Source organism: Antedon mediterranea, chromosome 1 (genome assembly GCF_964355755.1).
Source record: "Antedon mediterranea chromosome 1, ecAntMedi1.1, whole genome shotgun sequence".
NCBI lineage: Eukaryota > Metazoa > Echinodermata > Crinoidea > Comatulida > Antedonidae > Antedon > Antedon mediterranea.
Window position 1 is genome coordinate 387,640 of NC_092670.1, and position 14,591 is coordinate 402,230.

The window sequence follows — 14,591 nt, forward strand, 5'->3', positions numbered from 1 at the left end:
CTGAAATAAAAATTGAAAATTTCTCAATAGAAAGGAAAGACAGAAATGGAAAAGGGGGTGGAGTGTGTTTATATATACGCAATACTATTTCATACTCAGTCAGAAATGATTTGGACAGAGAGGATATCGAATGCAAATGGATTGATATAATTTTGCCAAAGTCGAAGCCAATTTTAACCGGTGTTTGCTATCGCCCACCAAAACAAGGTACATTTTTTAACTGTTTAGAAAACCTGCTTATGACTGTTGGAAACTTCATTGCTCAAGAAATTATTATTCTTGGAGACTTTAATGTAAATGTTTTAAATTGTAATCGTAACAACTATGAGTCAGTGACTAACTTCTGTAATATTTTCGGTCTTGAACAACTTATCACTGAACCAACTAGGATCAGTGATAACAATAGCTCAGCAATAGATTTGATCTTTGCCAGTGATCCTTTAAAAATTAAGGCCAGTGGAGTAATTCCTATTGGACTAAGTGATCACTTTTTAACGTTTTGTAGACGAAAACGGACTAATATCATTTCTGGCATACACAGAACAATTGATGTTAGATCAATGAAAAATTACAGTTCTGATTCACTGACTCATATGCTTAATAGTATTGACTGGTCAGATTGTATTAGTTTAACTTGTGTTCAATCTTCATGGGATACATTTAAAGATAAGTTTCTGCGTATAATTGATTCAATTGCTCCTAAAAAAAAAGTTAGGGTTAAAGTAAAAGATCAACCATGGTTTGACTCCGAATTAAGAGATCTTATTAGGCAAAGAGACAAAATGTTAATTAGATATCGTAGTACAAAGGATGTGATGCATCTCAAAGGTTTTAGAAAACTCCGAAATAGTGTAAATTATAAAATTAAAAAAGCTAAAGTAAATTTTTATTCTGAACAACTTCAAGAAAATAAATACAAACCAAAACAATTATGGAAAGTTCTTAAAGGTCTTGGAACCTCTAAATCAAATAATAATGACAAGAAACAGGTTTGTCTTGAGATCAACAATGAATATGTTCATGATAAGAAAGAAGTTGCTGAAGAGTTTAATTCGTACTTCACCAACGTTGCTGGAGAGCTAGTAAACAAACTTGACCCTCCTAGTAATACTTATAACTTGGAACATGTCAATGTCTTTTACAGTAGCAAAGGTGTCTTTCCTAATGATTTTTCTTTCATAGAATTATCTGAAGATAATGTTCTTAAAGCTTTGACACAATTATCGACGAGTAAAGCTACCGGAATAGATACTCTACCAGCCAAATTCTTCAAAGATGGGGCTTCTGCAATAGCAAAACCATTAACTCATATTATTAAGTTGTCCTTCACATCCGGTATTGTACCCAAAGAATGGAAATTAGCGAGAGTCATCCCAATTCACAAAAAGGGTAGTAAAACGGTGGTAGGCAACTATCGTCCGGTGTCTATACTCTCGGCTTTTTCTAAAGTTGTTGAAAGACTAGTACATGACCAATTGATGGAATACCTTAATTCTAAATCACTTATCTATGATTTCCAATGTGGGTTCCGAGCAAATTTTTCGACAGATCTTTGTTTAATTCACCTAACTGACCATATTAAAAAGAATTGGGATAAAGGTAATTTAACAGGTATGATAGTCTTAGACCTACAAAAGGCTTTCGATACTGTAGACCATCAGATTTTACTAGGCAAAATGGGAGCATTAGGATTGTCCCAAACAGTAATAGGTTGGTTTAAATCATATTTAACAGAAAGATGGCAGGTAGTTGATAATTGTGGTACTCTTTCAACGTGGAAAAAAATAACATGTGGGGTCCCTCAGGGGTCAATATTGGGCCCACTGTTGTTCTTAATGTATGTGAATGATATGGAATCTGCATTGAGTTGTAAACTGCTCCTTTATGCCGATGATTCTGCTATAGTTGTATCTGATAAAAGTGTCGCCAATATACAAAATGTATTGTCAAAAGAATTAAAATCTATTAATTCTTGGTTATTAGATAATAGATTGTCATTGCATCTAGGCAAAACGTATTCAATTCTATTTGGATCTAAACGTAAACTCAGAAATCAACAAGAATTGAAAGTTACATGCAATGATTATATAATCACAAACAAACCTACAGTAAGTTATCTAGGACTTGAACTCGATAACAATCTAACTGGAGATTATATAGGTAAATCAGTTATAAAGAAAGTAAACTCAAGGGTAAAATTTTTATATAGAAATAGAAAGTACTTAACTTTCAGAGATCTTAAGTTACTAGCAAATAGTTTGGTGTTATGCCTTTATGATTATGCTTGTAGCGTGTGGTACTCTGGATTAAAAAAAACATTAAAAGTTAAATTGCAAACTGCACAAAATAAGACGGTCAGATGTATTCTTGGTCTTGAACCAAGGGATCACATTGGGGCTAATGAATTAAACAAACTGAATTGGCTCCCAGTAGACTTAAGAGTTAAACAGATAAAACTTTGTCACATGTATCGTATTATTAATGGATTAAGCCCTACGTTTATGAATGATGGTATTAGTAGAGCAAATGTAATTCACCAGTACAATACTAGATTTGCAACTCAATCAATTTATAGACCATATATAGGTAACCACTCCCAAACAACCTTTGTTAACACGGCAATAACGTCATGGAATCACCTGCCAAAATTGATACAGTGTTCAGAAACCATCAATCAATTCAAAAGAAATATCAGGAAACATCTCAAAGAGGTATGCTTGAAAGATTATAATTTATATTTATATTGTTACTACAGTACATGTGTTATTGTTTATTGTAAATGTTTATTCTTATGGTGTTTTATCCTTAAGGGCCACAATGGAAATAAGTTTGACCTTTGGTTACTTTTTTGTGTTACCCTGAATTCATTCTTTGTATTTTTTTTTTATGTTGTGTTATTTTATGAATTCGAATAAAGAAATAAAATAAATAAAATTGGAGGAATAAAGTTGTATAGGTTCGCTACTTGATGTCAAACTTGACGCAACGTTTCCAGACGGATATCGCTTCAAACGATGAATGCGCAGCGGCCAAAGGCTAGGTTGAAACATCAGATTCTCTTATGTAAAGAAATGTCTTATCACTGATCATTCAATATTTGGTACAGAAATACTCAAACACATATACCCAAGCATGTTATTTATGTATTTTCCACTTTGGGCCCGTTTCTGCTGCCAACCCAAAATATACCGTATAAATATACCGTATATGAAATTCGTGCACCGTTTCCGCTGCACATACTTCGTGGGTGGGTTGTAAAAAAGTTGGCTTTCATTACCCAAAATGCATTTCGTGAGACGGAAGTATGGATTGACCTAGAGTCTCGTGTAGTTGGGTTACATGACAGCATTGCTTTCTATTTTAAATCCAATGAGCAGAAGTGGCAACGAATTTACACCGCACATACAAGCACAATCTAGAAATGTCACTATAAATAAACTCTGTTATTCAAATTGAGTTTATATTATGCTATATTATCCTATATTGCCGTTTTAATTTCCATTTTCTATTATACAGTATTTTACCATGATTTTACATCACGTTGTTGTCGTGTAAGAACATTCGATTTATTGTAATTAAAATCTCGGTATCTCTTCTGTTGCCATGCAGTCTCCCCCCCAACCTTCGCTTCCCCCCCACAATTGAATTGCAAAAATAGTGATTTGTTCGGTCCAGAGTGACATTTTGATCTGTTGCTTGCTTTTACACGTGTGTTTCAACTTTCAATGCAGCAGAAAAACCAAAACAAACGCATCGCGCTCTGTTAGTTTTTGACCTCGTGTCACGAGTCGGGTCACATTTACGGTATATTTTGAGTGCAGCAGAAATGGGGTACGAAATATACGGTATATTTTGGAATATACCGTATAATATCCACAAACGATGGGGATATTTATACGGTATATATACCGCATATATATACGGTATATTTTTTATGAGACCCATTTCTGCTGCCAAAAAATATACCGTATATAAAATATACCGTATATATACGGTATATTTTTGGCAGCAGAAACGGGGCCTTTGGAATGTTTTGACCTACATAATACCCACACCACCAAGCTTATGTGACAGTGAGTCTGAAAGTGTTCTCTTCTTTTTATTGTATAGTTTTGCAGTTTTAACACTTTCACCGCCAAAGACGGAAATCTCCGTCTTTCAATGCCTAGCGCCAGACCGCCAAAGACGGAAATTTCCGTCTTTCGCTTTTTATTGCACAATTTGTTAGATCAGGTATATATGGACTGCATGTAGAAATTTCAACATCCAAATCGATCTGGACCGCAAATATTTTGATACTTTATTAACCCCTAGTGCCATTGACCCCAACTGGCCTACATCGCGTCCTATCCGTAAACAACATAATGTGCTTACTGCGGATGAAGCAATTGCAGAAATATTTGCCGACTCTGACTCTGAAAATGAGTATTTATTATCCCCAGATGATGAAGGTATATTTGTACCTAAATCTGGTTTATAAAATGTAATAAATAATTGGAGATAATTTAGCTAGCCTGGCCTCTAGGCTAGTTTGTAGAATAGGTTGAGAATCGTGACACTGACAGACGGTGCAGCCAGGCTAAAATCCTCATTATCTCTGCTTTGTTCTCCGATTGAGCCTAAAGTGCTAAAAGTGAGCTAAGTTCTTTGTACAATAATGTGGTATTACAGTTTTATTTCAATAAAGTGTTTGGTGCCATTGGAAAGTTTATTTCTATCTCATTATTTGAGTGTATATTGCATGTTATTCTGATTACAAACACCTTTGCTATGAGCTTTGAAAAACAGGTAAATTTATCTAAAATGGCTGGCGGTGAGGGGTACTTCCTGTATTGAATGCCTGACGGTGAAAGTGTTAATAGTTTGTTTTAAGTGTAGTGTATTAAGTATATGAGGTTCTACAGCTAATTAAATATTCAAGGTCTTAGACCAACACCTCATAAATAGTATATTTACTATAGGTATGTAAACAAAGACAGCTATCATGTATCAAGTTATCTTAGGGCCCGTTCGTACGGGTTGAAATTTACCAGTTATTCCCGCTGTGAAGTCGCGTGCGGTAATTAAATTTTGCCTCTAGCTAATTAACAAACGAGGTAAAAAGTCCACCAAATTTAGAGGTAAATTCAGCCTACGGGCGTATAATAAATCTCCGATCAGCCTACGACGTGTAATTAATCTCCGATAACAAGGTTCGTGTTTGAGGCGGTGTTGTCCTTGTTGGTGCAGGGCTAGAACGTCGATCGTCAATCGTTGTTCAGGGTAGGCTCAAAATCATCGTCAAGTAACATAAAAATGGTCGTAAGGAGTAGGCATATCTTGGCAGGATTTTCAGCTTCAAAGGGCATTAAAGGTGGTCGTAAGAAAACAAGTTGTAGTTGGTAAAAATATTTAATAACAGCGAACGCCTTTTTCACAAAACGGAAGACATCTTCGATCGATGACAAACAAATTATGCCATGCAACGAAGCGTAACCAACAGAAATAACATAGCGTTTTCACAGGATTTCAGGACACCATGTTAATTAAAAAATCGTAACTCTTGAACGGAGGATCGTATGAGAAAACAAATTACTGTGAAATGTTCTTAAAAGATTGGCCTACATCACTGTGTAATTGAAAAAAATTAGACATTTTTTTGTCACTACTTAAAATCCATCGAAAAACACCACAGTGTATAAGCATAGGCGTTTGTCACCGGCGTTTTTTCGCGGCAAAGTCGCAGGGCATATGCTTTACACCGTGGTGTTTTTTTCATGGCCATGAATCATTCAAGCATGGGCATAACTGGTTATAATCGGTAAATAATCTGTACGTACTGTACGAACGGTGTCTGATGCATGCCTTGGGGCTAGGTTGAAAATAAACGCTTATTTTTTTATATGTACGAACACAACCTTAATCTCTAGAATTCACTTCTATTACTGTATAACATCAGTGCTGTGAACATCTAAGGGTATGTTCAGACTCACGGAGTTACGGTGGAGTTATCTACGCAAGGCGTACGGTAATCCGTGGCGTTAAAAGTCAAGGTGTTCAGACACAACGATTAGCATTCCAAACGTCTTGCGTTTAAAGCGGAAGTTCCGTCATACCGAAACGGCCGATGGGATACATACTGTACACACAATAACAACAACAGAGCTGAGAGTGACACGCGCGAAAGTTTACAACACTAGCTAGGCCTAGCAATATAATACAATGTTACCTTCAAATGTAATGGTTTTTTTGCCAATTTTTTTGCAAATCCTTACAGAAGATAGTAATTTCGAACATAATTATTACACGGACAATGACTTTGCCATTATTGTATGATTTTAATTAATTTTGTGAAATCATGTCGCCGACGCCAACTTCGTCAGGAAGAATTTTGCAGTTTAGATGCAATTTCTTTAAAAACAGCCATCTTGTTGCCGGCGCTAGCTTTCCAATTCCTAATTTCTATCTTGTCTATAAATTCAGGGCTGCCCCATAATGAAATCAAATCAGCCACTTCTGTACTTTTCCATGTAACATGTTTCATTTTAATTCGAATGTTGCTGTTGATCTAGGCTAGCTCGAGGAATAGCTATATTGTTTTGCTATTTAAAAAAACCTCGCGAATAGACTGCTGCTAATTGCGGTCGTGTCTTTTCATTGGCTGACGTTGACCGGAGGTTGAAATCACTGATGCATCAATGGATTAGCCTTATGAAATCTACCCTCTCCCGCTGGAGTTATTAGCGAGCTTTCGTTTTAGTACGGTAAACGTGCAGTACGGCCGGTTTAACCAACCGTGACCGTACTCATTTACTAGGCTCCCGTCATGTCTGTTTCTGTTTCGTTTTGTTCACGGGCGCGACGGGAACATGTGCGCGATGTATCAGGTACCATCATCAGTTGACTCGACTTTCAGCATCTCACAACATGGCGAACCTACATAGGGTACGAGATGCTCTTGTTGCTGCCTATATATCAGATGTTCTGGACGAGGAAGAATTCATTATGTTGTATAGTATGAATTCCCCAAGTAATCCTGATTTTCAGTATAAAAGTGATGAATATCAATTCAACTTGGATAAATTCAACGATGATGAATGCAACAGCTATTTCAGGTAAGCCGACCATCAGGCTAAATCAGGGTAGCACTTTATTTATCAATTTATAATCTACTACTAGGTAGGGCTAGATAACGTTAAGGCATTATAAAGCTTAAATACATTTAACATTGGTTACTAACAATTATACTTCCATATACCTTGAAGGTATTGCTTTCTTTTATGTATAGCCCTAGTAGGCTACTATACTATCTACAGAAGCTACTATTTAGTAATGTTGATTAATTAATATATGATGCCCATAACATGTCCAGTATCATGTATGTTATCCATTATGAGATTTAAAATATACTGTGTATTATTATTTCCCTTAGATTCCAGAAAAATGATATCTACCGGCTGAAACATGCTTTGGGGGTGCCACCAACTGTAATTCTGGAGAATAAGTCGAAAATTGATGGACTTGAGGCTTTGTGCATCACACTCCAAAGGTATGCATATCCTTGTAGATATGGAGATCTTATCAAGGACTATGGACGTTCAGTACCACAGCTTTACTTGGCGTTTAAGTGGATGACCAACTACATCTTCGACATCCATAGACATCGGATCTCATCCTTAGATCAGCCATGGTTATCCCCACAACATTTACAGGAATTTGCTGAGGCAACACACACAAAGGGTGCTGCTTTGAGGAACTGTTGGGGGTTCGTTGATGGAACCGTAAGGCCAATATGCCGACCAAATCAGCATCAACAAGTTATGTATAATGGTCACAAAAGAATCCATGCCATGAAATTCCAGTCAGTGACAGCTCCCAATGGCCTCATAGCTCACCTATATGGACCTGTGGAAGGGAGGAGACATGATGCATTTCTCCTTCGTGAATCGGGTCTGTTGACAGAGCTTGAGGCCAGATCACATGATCCACAGGGAAATGTATTGTGCGTGTATGGTGATCCTGCGTACCCATTGCGCCCACAATTGCAAGCACCTTTCCCGACGGTACGGATAACACCAGAACAAGTGGCCTTCAACGCGGCAATGTCCAAAGTCAGAATTAGCGTTGAATGGCTATTTGTTGACATTGTAAATATATTTAAATTTACAGACTATAAGAAGTCTCAGAAAGTGCAATTGAGTGCATGTGGCAAAATGTACATTGTTTCTGGAATACTTACAAATGCACATACATGTGTGTATAAGAACAATACATCTGCCTATTTTGAACTTGAACCGCCATCGCTGGAAGAATATTTTCAATGAATGTATTTTTTTTCTAAATTATTGTAAATAATTGTGATAGAAGTGATATTGAATTTATTAAAAATTGTATAATTATAAAGTAAATAACTGTTTCCATTTAAATTTAAGAAGTTATTCATATAAATATTTTTATTGTAACCATATACATACATTCATAAACATCTAACTGTAATACAAGAGAACCTTTAATAGATTTAAAGAAATAAAATGGTTCCAGTTTAAATAAAAATCCTGGAAAACTCTTAAACACTTAACTGTATATAACATACCAACACTAAAGATACACCTGCAATAGAACAAATATTTAGTGTATTTTTAAAATGTAAATTATTGTAATTGTGACTAAAGTGATAGCTGAATTACCGGTATTATGTTAAAACGTCGTAAGGTAAATAAATGTTTCTATTTATTGATATTGAAAAGCATGTATTAATTATATTTTGTTAATGCTCATTCATATAGAAACAAAACTTCTTTGATTTAAACTACATATTCTTTGGCATCAATGGTATTCAAAACATTCAAGATAATAATTAATAGATTGAAAGAAACAATGGTATAAGTATATATAAATAAAGGCATGCATTAATAAACACATAAATATATATAAAAACAACTATAGTAGAAAGTATATTGCACAGATTAGCACAATAAAAAAATATATCAAGAATCTAGTTTTTCTTTTCCATGGACTTAAGAAATGCCATCATCAGTGTTTGCGTTTGCTGGTTTTGATGTTGCAAGAGTTGCTGTTGTTGAAGTATTTGCTGCTACATTTGTTGTTGTTGTTGCAGTTGTTGCTGTTGGAAGGCCTCAAATCGTCTTTCCCTTCCTCTTTCTTCTGCCCTCCTTCGTTCTTCTTCCTCTTTTTTTCTCTCCATCTCTTCCCTTCGAAGTTGCTGATCTATCTCCATTTTTTTTTTAATGATACCGATTGTGTCATTCCCACTATTCCTTCTTTTTGGTGTGTTACTTTCAACATCAAGCCTAAAAATAAATTTACAAAAATAAGAACTAAACTAAGGAAGAGGGGGATAAAAAACACTTTAATCTGCCTCTACATTTTACATAAATTTGGCATTACCTTTTCCGCGTTTCTCCAAATGTTTCACATGCACGTTTTCTCATTTCTGCACCATCAGCCTTTTTCTTCTCTTCATCTCCTCTTTCCTTTGGTAACATTTCTATATCCTCCTCTTCTTGGATGAATTCTTCAATACTTTCCCTTATTTGCTTTTCCTCATCTGTCTCCTCCACTGCAATTCCACTGGCTGCCTTTTCTTTGTTATTTTTTCCTTTCACCTTATCCATCAAATTAGATATGCGATCTCGCACTGCCCGCCTGTCAACTTTGTATTCACGGGCCTTCATTGCATCAGCAACAGCCTGCCATGCCTTTCCCCGCTCAGTTGTGCCCTTCTTAGACTGAAAAGGTCTAGCCAAGATTACTTCTCCTATTAGGATCTGATCCTTTTGGTTGTCCCAGATCATGCTGAAATAAATAATAAAATCACATAATTTATGATAGTGTTTTTTAATGTAATATTTTTCTCATCAATTCAGTGTAGGAGTTTTTAATCTAATGAAGTAATAAATGAAAAAAGCATACTATTATATAATATTATATGTTTTATGCATACAAAAAAAAAGTTTACAATAATAATATATTAAAATAAATGTAAAAAAGTGAGCACTATTGAATTATCCAAAAAAGATCTAACTAACCGGTTTGTACTCTTTTTTGTGTTAATTTCTTCTGCCTGTTTTGAAAAAAAAATAAATAAAAAATCAAGATAAAAACAATAAAATGTACACAAGCTTATCTACATATATCTTATATTGTATGACAATAAGATAAATACTTTAAGCTACATTGGCAGGGAGTTGTTATAAATCTAATAAAGTAAACAACTCCTTTGTTTTAAGCAAAGCAGGATTGAATTGAAGATAATTTGATTAGCTAGTTTTTATCAATATTATTGAACTTGTCATTTTCTGTCATCTTTTGAGTAGGGGGTCCTACGTATCTAGACCTCCTATTTGTGCAAGTTGTGTTTATTTGTAGGACCGTGTAGGGATAGCCTAAATGCCAGCAGCTAGTGTATCGCAGCTAGGCCCTAGGCTAGTTAGTTCGATTAGGCCACTGGTTTGCCCTCTATTATACTACTACTAGCCTAGGCTAGCTAGGCTAGGCCCTAGGCCGAATCTCTAAGCCAATTTTTGTATTTTATATTTGGCATCACTGATCTAGAGCACTACATTAATGAACATTCATTTAATATGCTATAGCCTAGTCTATGTTTGATTACATAAAGCTAAAATAACGACTGATTAAACTGCTTTACCTATGACGATACTGCTTCCATCGTGTCCTTCGTATTAAAATACACAGCTGAATGTTCGTTTCAGACAGGACGCTATTTCTTCTCACTACCGTTCTGAAATTTAGCGGTACGGCGAGTCTCAAATTTCTGCGCATGCGTAGATCACATTTCGGTTCAAATTACCGTACTGAACTACTTCCGTACTAAAACGAAAGCTCGCTATTAACGCCACTGGCGCGGAGTAACAGCTCCCTAACGCTAATCCGCGGCATGGTTCGCACACAAAAATATGTACGCCGCGTACATAACTCCACCGTAACTCCGTGAGTCTGAACATACCCATAGTATTTTCTGTTTATACTGTGTGTATGTAGTACATTATCAAAACTCGAGTAATTTGTTAACTGTAGTGTAAGTAAAACCAATATTACAATTTTCTTGTTATACAATTATTATTTAACCATGTAGGTTTATGTAATGATTTAGTTTGTAACATACAGAACAGCATGTACAGTGTCACACTGTAATGGCCAATCAGATTATAAGGGACATACATTATTTTGGATAGCTATTAATAGGTTAGGACTAGCAGTTTACTTTTTCACCTGTTGAACCTGAATGAATGGCATACTGTTACAGTGTTTTGTTTATAATTATTTTAGTAAGGAATACCTGATTTATAGCAGTTGATGTAAAAGGGTTGCAGTGTTGCGTATGTCTTTATACTTTCCTTAATAATAATTAAACAATTATTTAATCAAACTTTATAATCTAGTAATGGGGCATTCCACAGTATTTTTTGTTACGGACAGTACATTTTTGAGAATATAACTAGACATCTTAGAAATAAAAAAGAATACAAGATTCAAAGTAGAATAAATGTATACATATATGGCCAATGTTAATTATGAAAGTCAAAATAAGAAAAAAGACTACAAAAAAATGTTATTATGAAAATTTCATGAGTTGCGGATGGGACGGCAAATAGACATGACTTTTAAGAAGGTTTACGTATTATTTCTCCTCATTTAAAATTTCATGAGTTGCGGATGGGACGGCAAATAGACATGATTTTTAAGAAGGTTTACGTATTATTTCTCCTCATTTAAAAGAGACTTTAAAATTTGTGTGTATTATAGTTGTTTTAGATAACTGAATGTTAATTATACAAATTTAACTGCAAATTTAAATATGATTTATATGTCGTTACGGACAGGAAATTTCTAACGTCGCGGACAGGATACTTTTGTCCAGGTTAAAAAATTGTATAATTTTGCTATTAAAAAACACTCCGTAAAAATCCCATCCATAAAAAAAAAATCCCATCCATTAAAAAAAATGTCCCATCTAACATTCAATAAATTTTGCTAGTAATGTTTTTATAATAAAAAATACAAGTTTTAAAAAACATTTGGTTAAATCTATTGCAATTTAATATCCTTAGGAGTTGAAAATCAGGATTAAGAATTAAAAATTAAATATCAATTTTGGAGCCATTATTTCAATAAACACAAGTGAGGAAAAACCCCAATAGAAATGTCTCAGAAGTAACAATTATGAATTTTGAAAGTATTAAATTAATAAACAATTTTAATAAAATACTTATTATGAACAATTGGAGCTTACTGTGAAATAAAAATTTAACTATATTTACTGTATGGGGGACCCCGACCAAAAAATGATGTTTTAGTCCCAAAAAAATTAGTTAACACTGCAGTAGAAATTTAATATTTTTTTTTACATTGATATACCAAGTGGGTCGTACATTACATGGTTCAATCACTTTTATGTTGGTTCAGTGGGGTTTGCTATGTTTTTGTGGAGGTTTGCGGGGTTTAGCAATTATTTTTGACCAAAAAATGATGTTTTACCCCAAAAATAAGTAGTTAACAGAAATTTAATTTTTTTTTTACATGGATATACCCGGTGAGTCGTACACTACATGATTCAATCACTTTTATGTTGGTTCGGTGGGGTTTGCTATGTTTTTTTAGGGGTTTGCGGGGTTTAGCAATATAGTCCAGTCAAAAATCACCCTCACCATGGTATAAGAACGTACCCTACTCATGTCGTATTATTGTGTACAGCGAATGCGACGAAGCGTGACTGAAATTACGAGACGCTGTTAGCGCCCGTTGAAAAAAGCATTAACAAAGCTAAAAACCTACAAAATTAATAGTTTATACAATAATTTAAATATAGTTTACAATAAATTGTATAATAAAATACATAACTTATAAAGAAAACCCAAGTATAAACTAAAATATTTACAAATATGTGTTTAAAAATGTACAAATCAAAATGGCCTTCCATAAAATAAAGTGCGCCCTCACGCGTCATACTTTTATCGGACTTGTATGGATGGTATATATATTGTACACGGCATTAATATACGAAACCCGATGCGGTTTGTTAGTTATTGCCTTTTTTTACGCAAGAGGCAGAATATTTTATTTTCACAAATTTATTTATATTTTTTATCATGGAAAAACGGATTGTATATATTTAAACACATGGATTAAGTGTATATTTGTATATATCTGCTGAAGCGTAATGATCTACTAGTTCTGCTGGTTTTATTTTGGAAATTCTTTTTTTTTCACAGCATTAGGCTTACTTGCGTGGATATCACAATGCATTGCATATTTTGAACTATCATTCGCGATTATAATCTTAATTAGAGTAAGAACCAATTATTTAAGGATAATCCATTTCACGTAGGCCTATACGAAAGATACTACCTCAAATAGACCTACTTTTCACTTTCCAACAATTATTAAGAGCGTATCAAAGGGCTGGTTGGCATTCGTCTGAATCAACATTTTACATTTTCCCCTTTCACCCGCCGCCACCCACCGATGCCCCACTGCCAATGGGGAGGAGGAGCCGGTTTGATCCTCTCTGAATCCGTCTGGCCTTCACACATCGTACCGATGTGTGAAGTTTGAGCCAATAAAACGTCATTCATGACGATTCTTTAAGTTCGAAGTCGTCTTCCAGAATTCAAAGCATTCTAAAGTTAAAGTGTTTTTCCACTAAATAAAAGAGAGTGAGAATGTTGGAGTGTGATGTAAGATTCGCGAGAAACTACATACTGTATTACCCAATTCTCCTTTGTTAAAGACGTGACGTATTAAATACTTTCTAATATAAAGTTTTTTGGTGGAGAGTAGTCCTACAATGATAATTATTATTGGACATTTTATACAAAAAAGCATGTCATAAACAATCAGTTCACCTCCACGGCCTGAAAGTTCTCACTTGGGACAAAAAAGTAAAGTCCAGAACAAAAGTTTTATATGCATTTATTTCAAATATTGTTATCCGCCGAGTCCGACGCATTTTAATGCATTTAAATAATATTTAAAAAGCTTGGGAGAAAACAGTAGTTTAATTTGTTGGCTTATTCAAATGCTTAGAAATGACGTTTTAAACCTAAAAGAGGCTATTTTCCTCAAAAGTGAAGATGAAAAGAATAAAACAGTTATCCGTCAGACGTCTTCGAACATAAAGAATCTTCGGTGGCAGGATTACATTTTCTAAAACACGAAATTGTTTTACACATCATACTCATACGATATGGATCATGATGCCAATATTCAATTCAAAGAAACTTAAAACTAACAATCACAAGGATTAACTTTGTTGCTAACCGGGCAATGAGAAAATATTTCAGACGACTTTATTAATTTAAATCCTTATTATATTGTATACGCGAAATGGACTATCATTTAAAAATGATTCTTACTCAAGGGCCCTGTTTCTGCTGCCAATCCCAAATATACCGTATAAATATACCGTATATATACCGTATATGAAATTCGTGCACCGTTTCCGCTGCACATACTTCGTGGGTGGGCTGTAAAAAAAGTTGGCTTTCATATACCCAAAATGCATTTTGTGAGACGGAAGTATGGATTGACCTAGAGTCTCGTGTAGTGAGGTTACATGACAAAAACAAAAC

The 14,591-nt window shown here is 34.7% G+C and overlaps 2 protein-coding genes across 3 annotated transcripts; one reads left to right on the forward strand and one right to left on the reverse strand.

The window, feature by feature from the left end:
* Window positions 1-6,723: 6,723 nt before the first annotated feature.
* LOC140045285 (uncharacterized) lies at window positions 6,724-8,775 on the forward strand. 2 transcript variants are annotated; one of them, XM_072090134.1, is made up of 2 exons: window positions 6,724-7,094; window positions 7,412-8,775. In XM_072090134.1, exons 1-2 carry the CDS (start codon window positions 6,907-6,909, stop codon window positions 8,301-8,303), a joined length of 1,080 nt encoding a protein of 359 aa, XP_071946235.1. In that variant the 5' UTR covers window positions 6,724-6,906; the 3' UTR covers window positions 8,304-8,775. The 2 variants fall into 2 exon arrangements, with proteins under 2 accessions (XP_071946235.1, XP_071946241.1); XM_072090140.1 differs by having other exon boundaries at window positions 6,954-7,094; window positions 7,419-8,775.
* A 210-nt stretch (window positions 8,776-8,985) lies between these two features.
* LOC140045303 (uncharacterized) lies at window positions 8,986-10,837 on the reverse strand. Its single transcript, XM_072090151.1, has 3 exons — window positions 10,649-10,837; window positions 9,388-9,795; window positions 8,986-9,290 (listed from the first exon to the last, which is right to left on the reverse strand). Exons 1-3 carry the CDS (start codon window positions 10,780-10,782, stop codon window positions 9,074-9,076), a joined length of 759 nt encoding a protein of 252 aa, XP_071946252.1. The 5' UTR covers window positions 10,783-10,837; the 3' UTR covers window positions 8,986-9,073.
* Between the last annotated feature and the right edge of the window lie 3,754 nt (window positions 10,838-14,591).

Bases quoted from the DNA above. Each gene is read 5' to 3' on its own strand.
- LOC140045285 (XM_072090134.1), top strand. From the start codon at position 6,907: ATGGCGAACCTACATAGGGTACGAGATGCTCTTGTTGCTGCCTATATA. The intron at 7,095-7,411 runs GTAAGCCGACCA...TATTTCCCTTAG, and splicing joins GAATGCAACAGCTATTTCAG to ATTCCAGAAAAATGATATCT.
- LOC140045303 (XM_072090151.1), bottom strand. From the start codon at position 10,782: ATGCGCAGAAATTTGAGACTCGCCGTACCGCTAAATTTCAGAACGGTA. The intron at 9,796-10,648 runs GTAAAGCAGTTT...TATTTATTTCAG, and splicing joins TGGAAGCAGTATCGTCATAG to CATGATCTGGGACAACCAAA. The intron at 9,291-9,387 runs GTAATGCCAAAT...ATTTATTTTTAG, and splicing joins TTTGGAGAAACGCGGAAAAG to GCTTGATGTTGAAAGTAACA.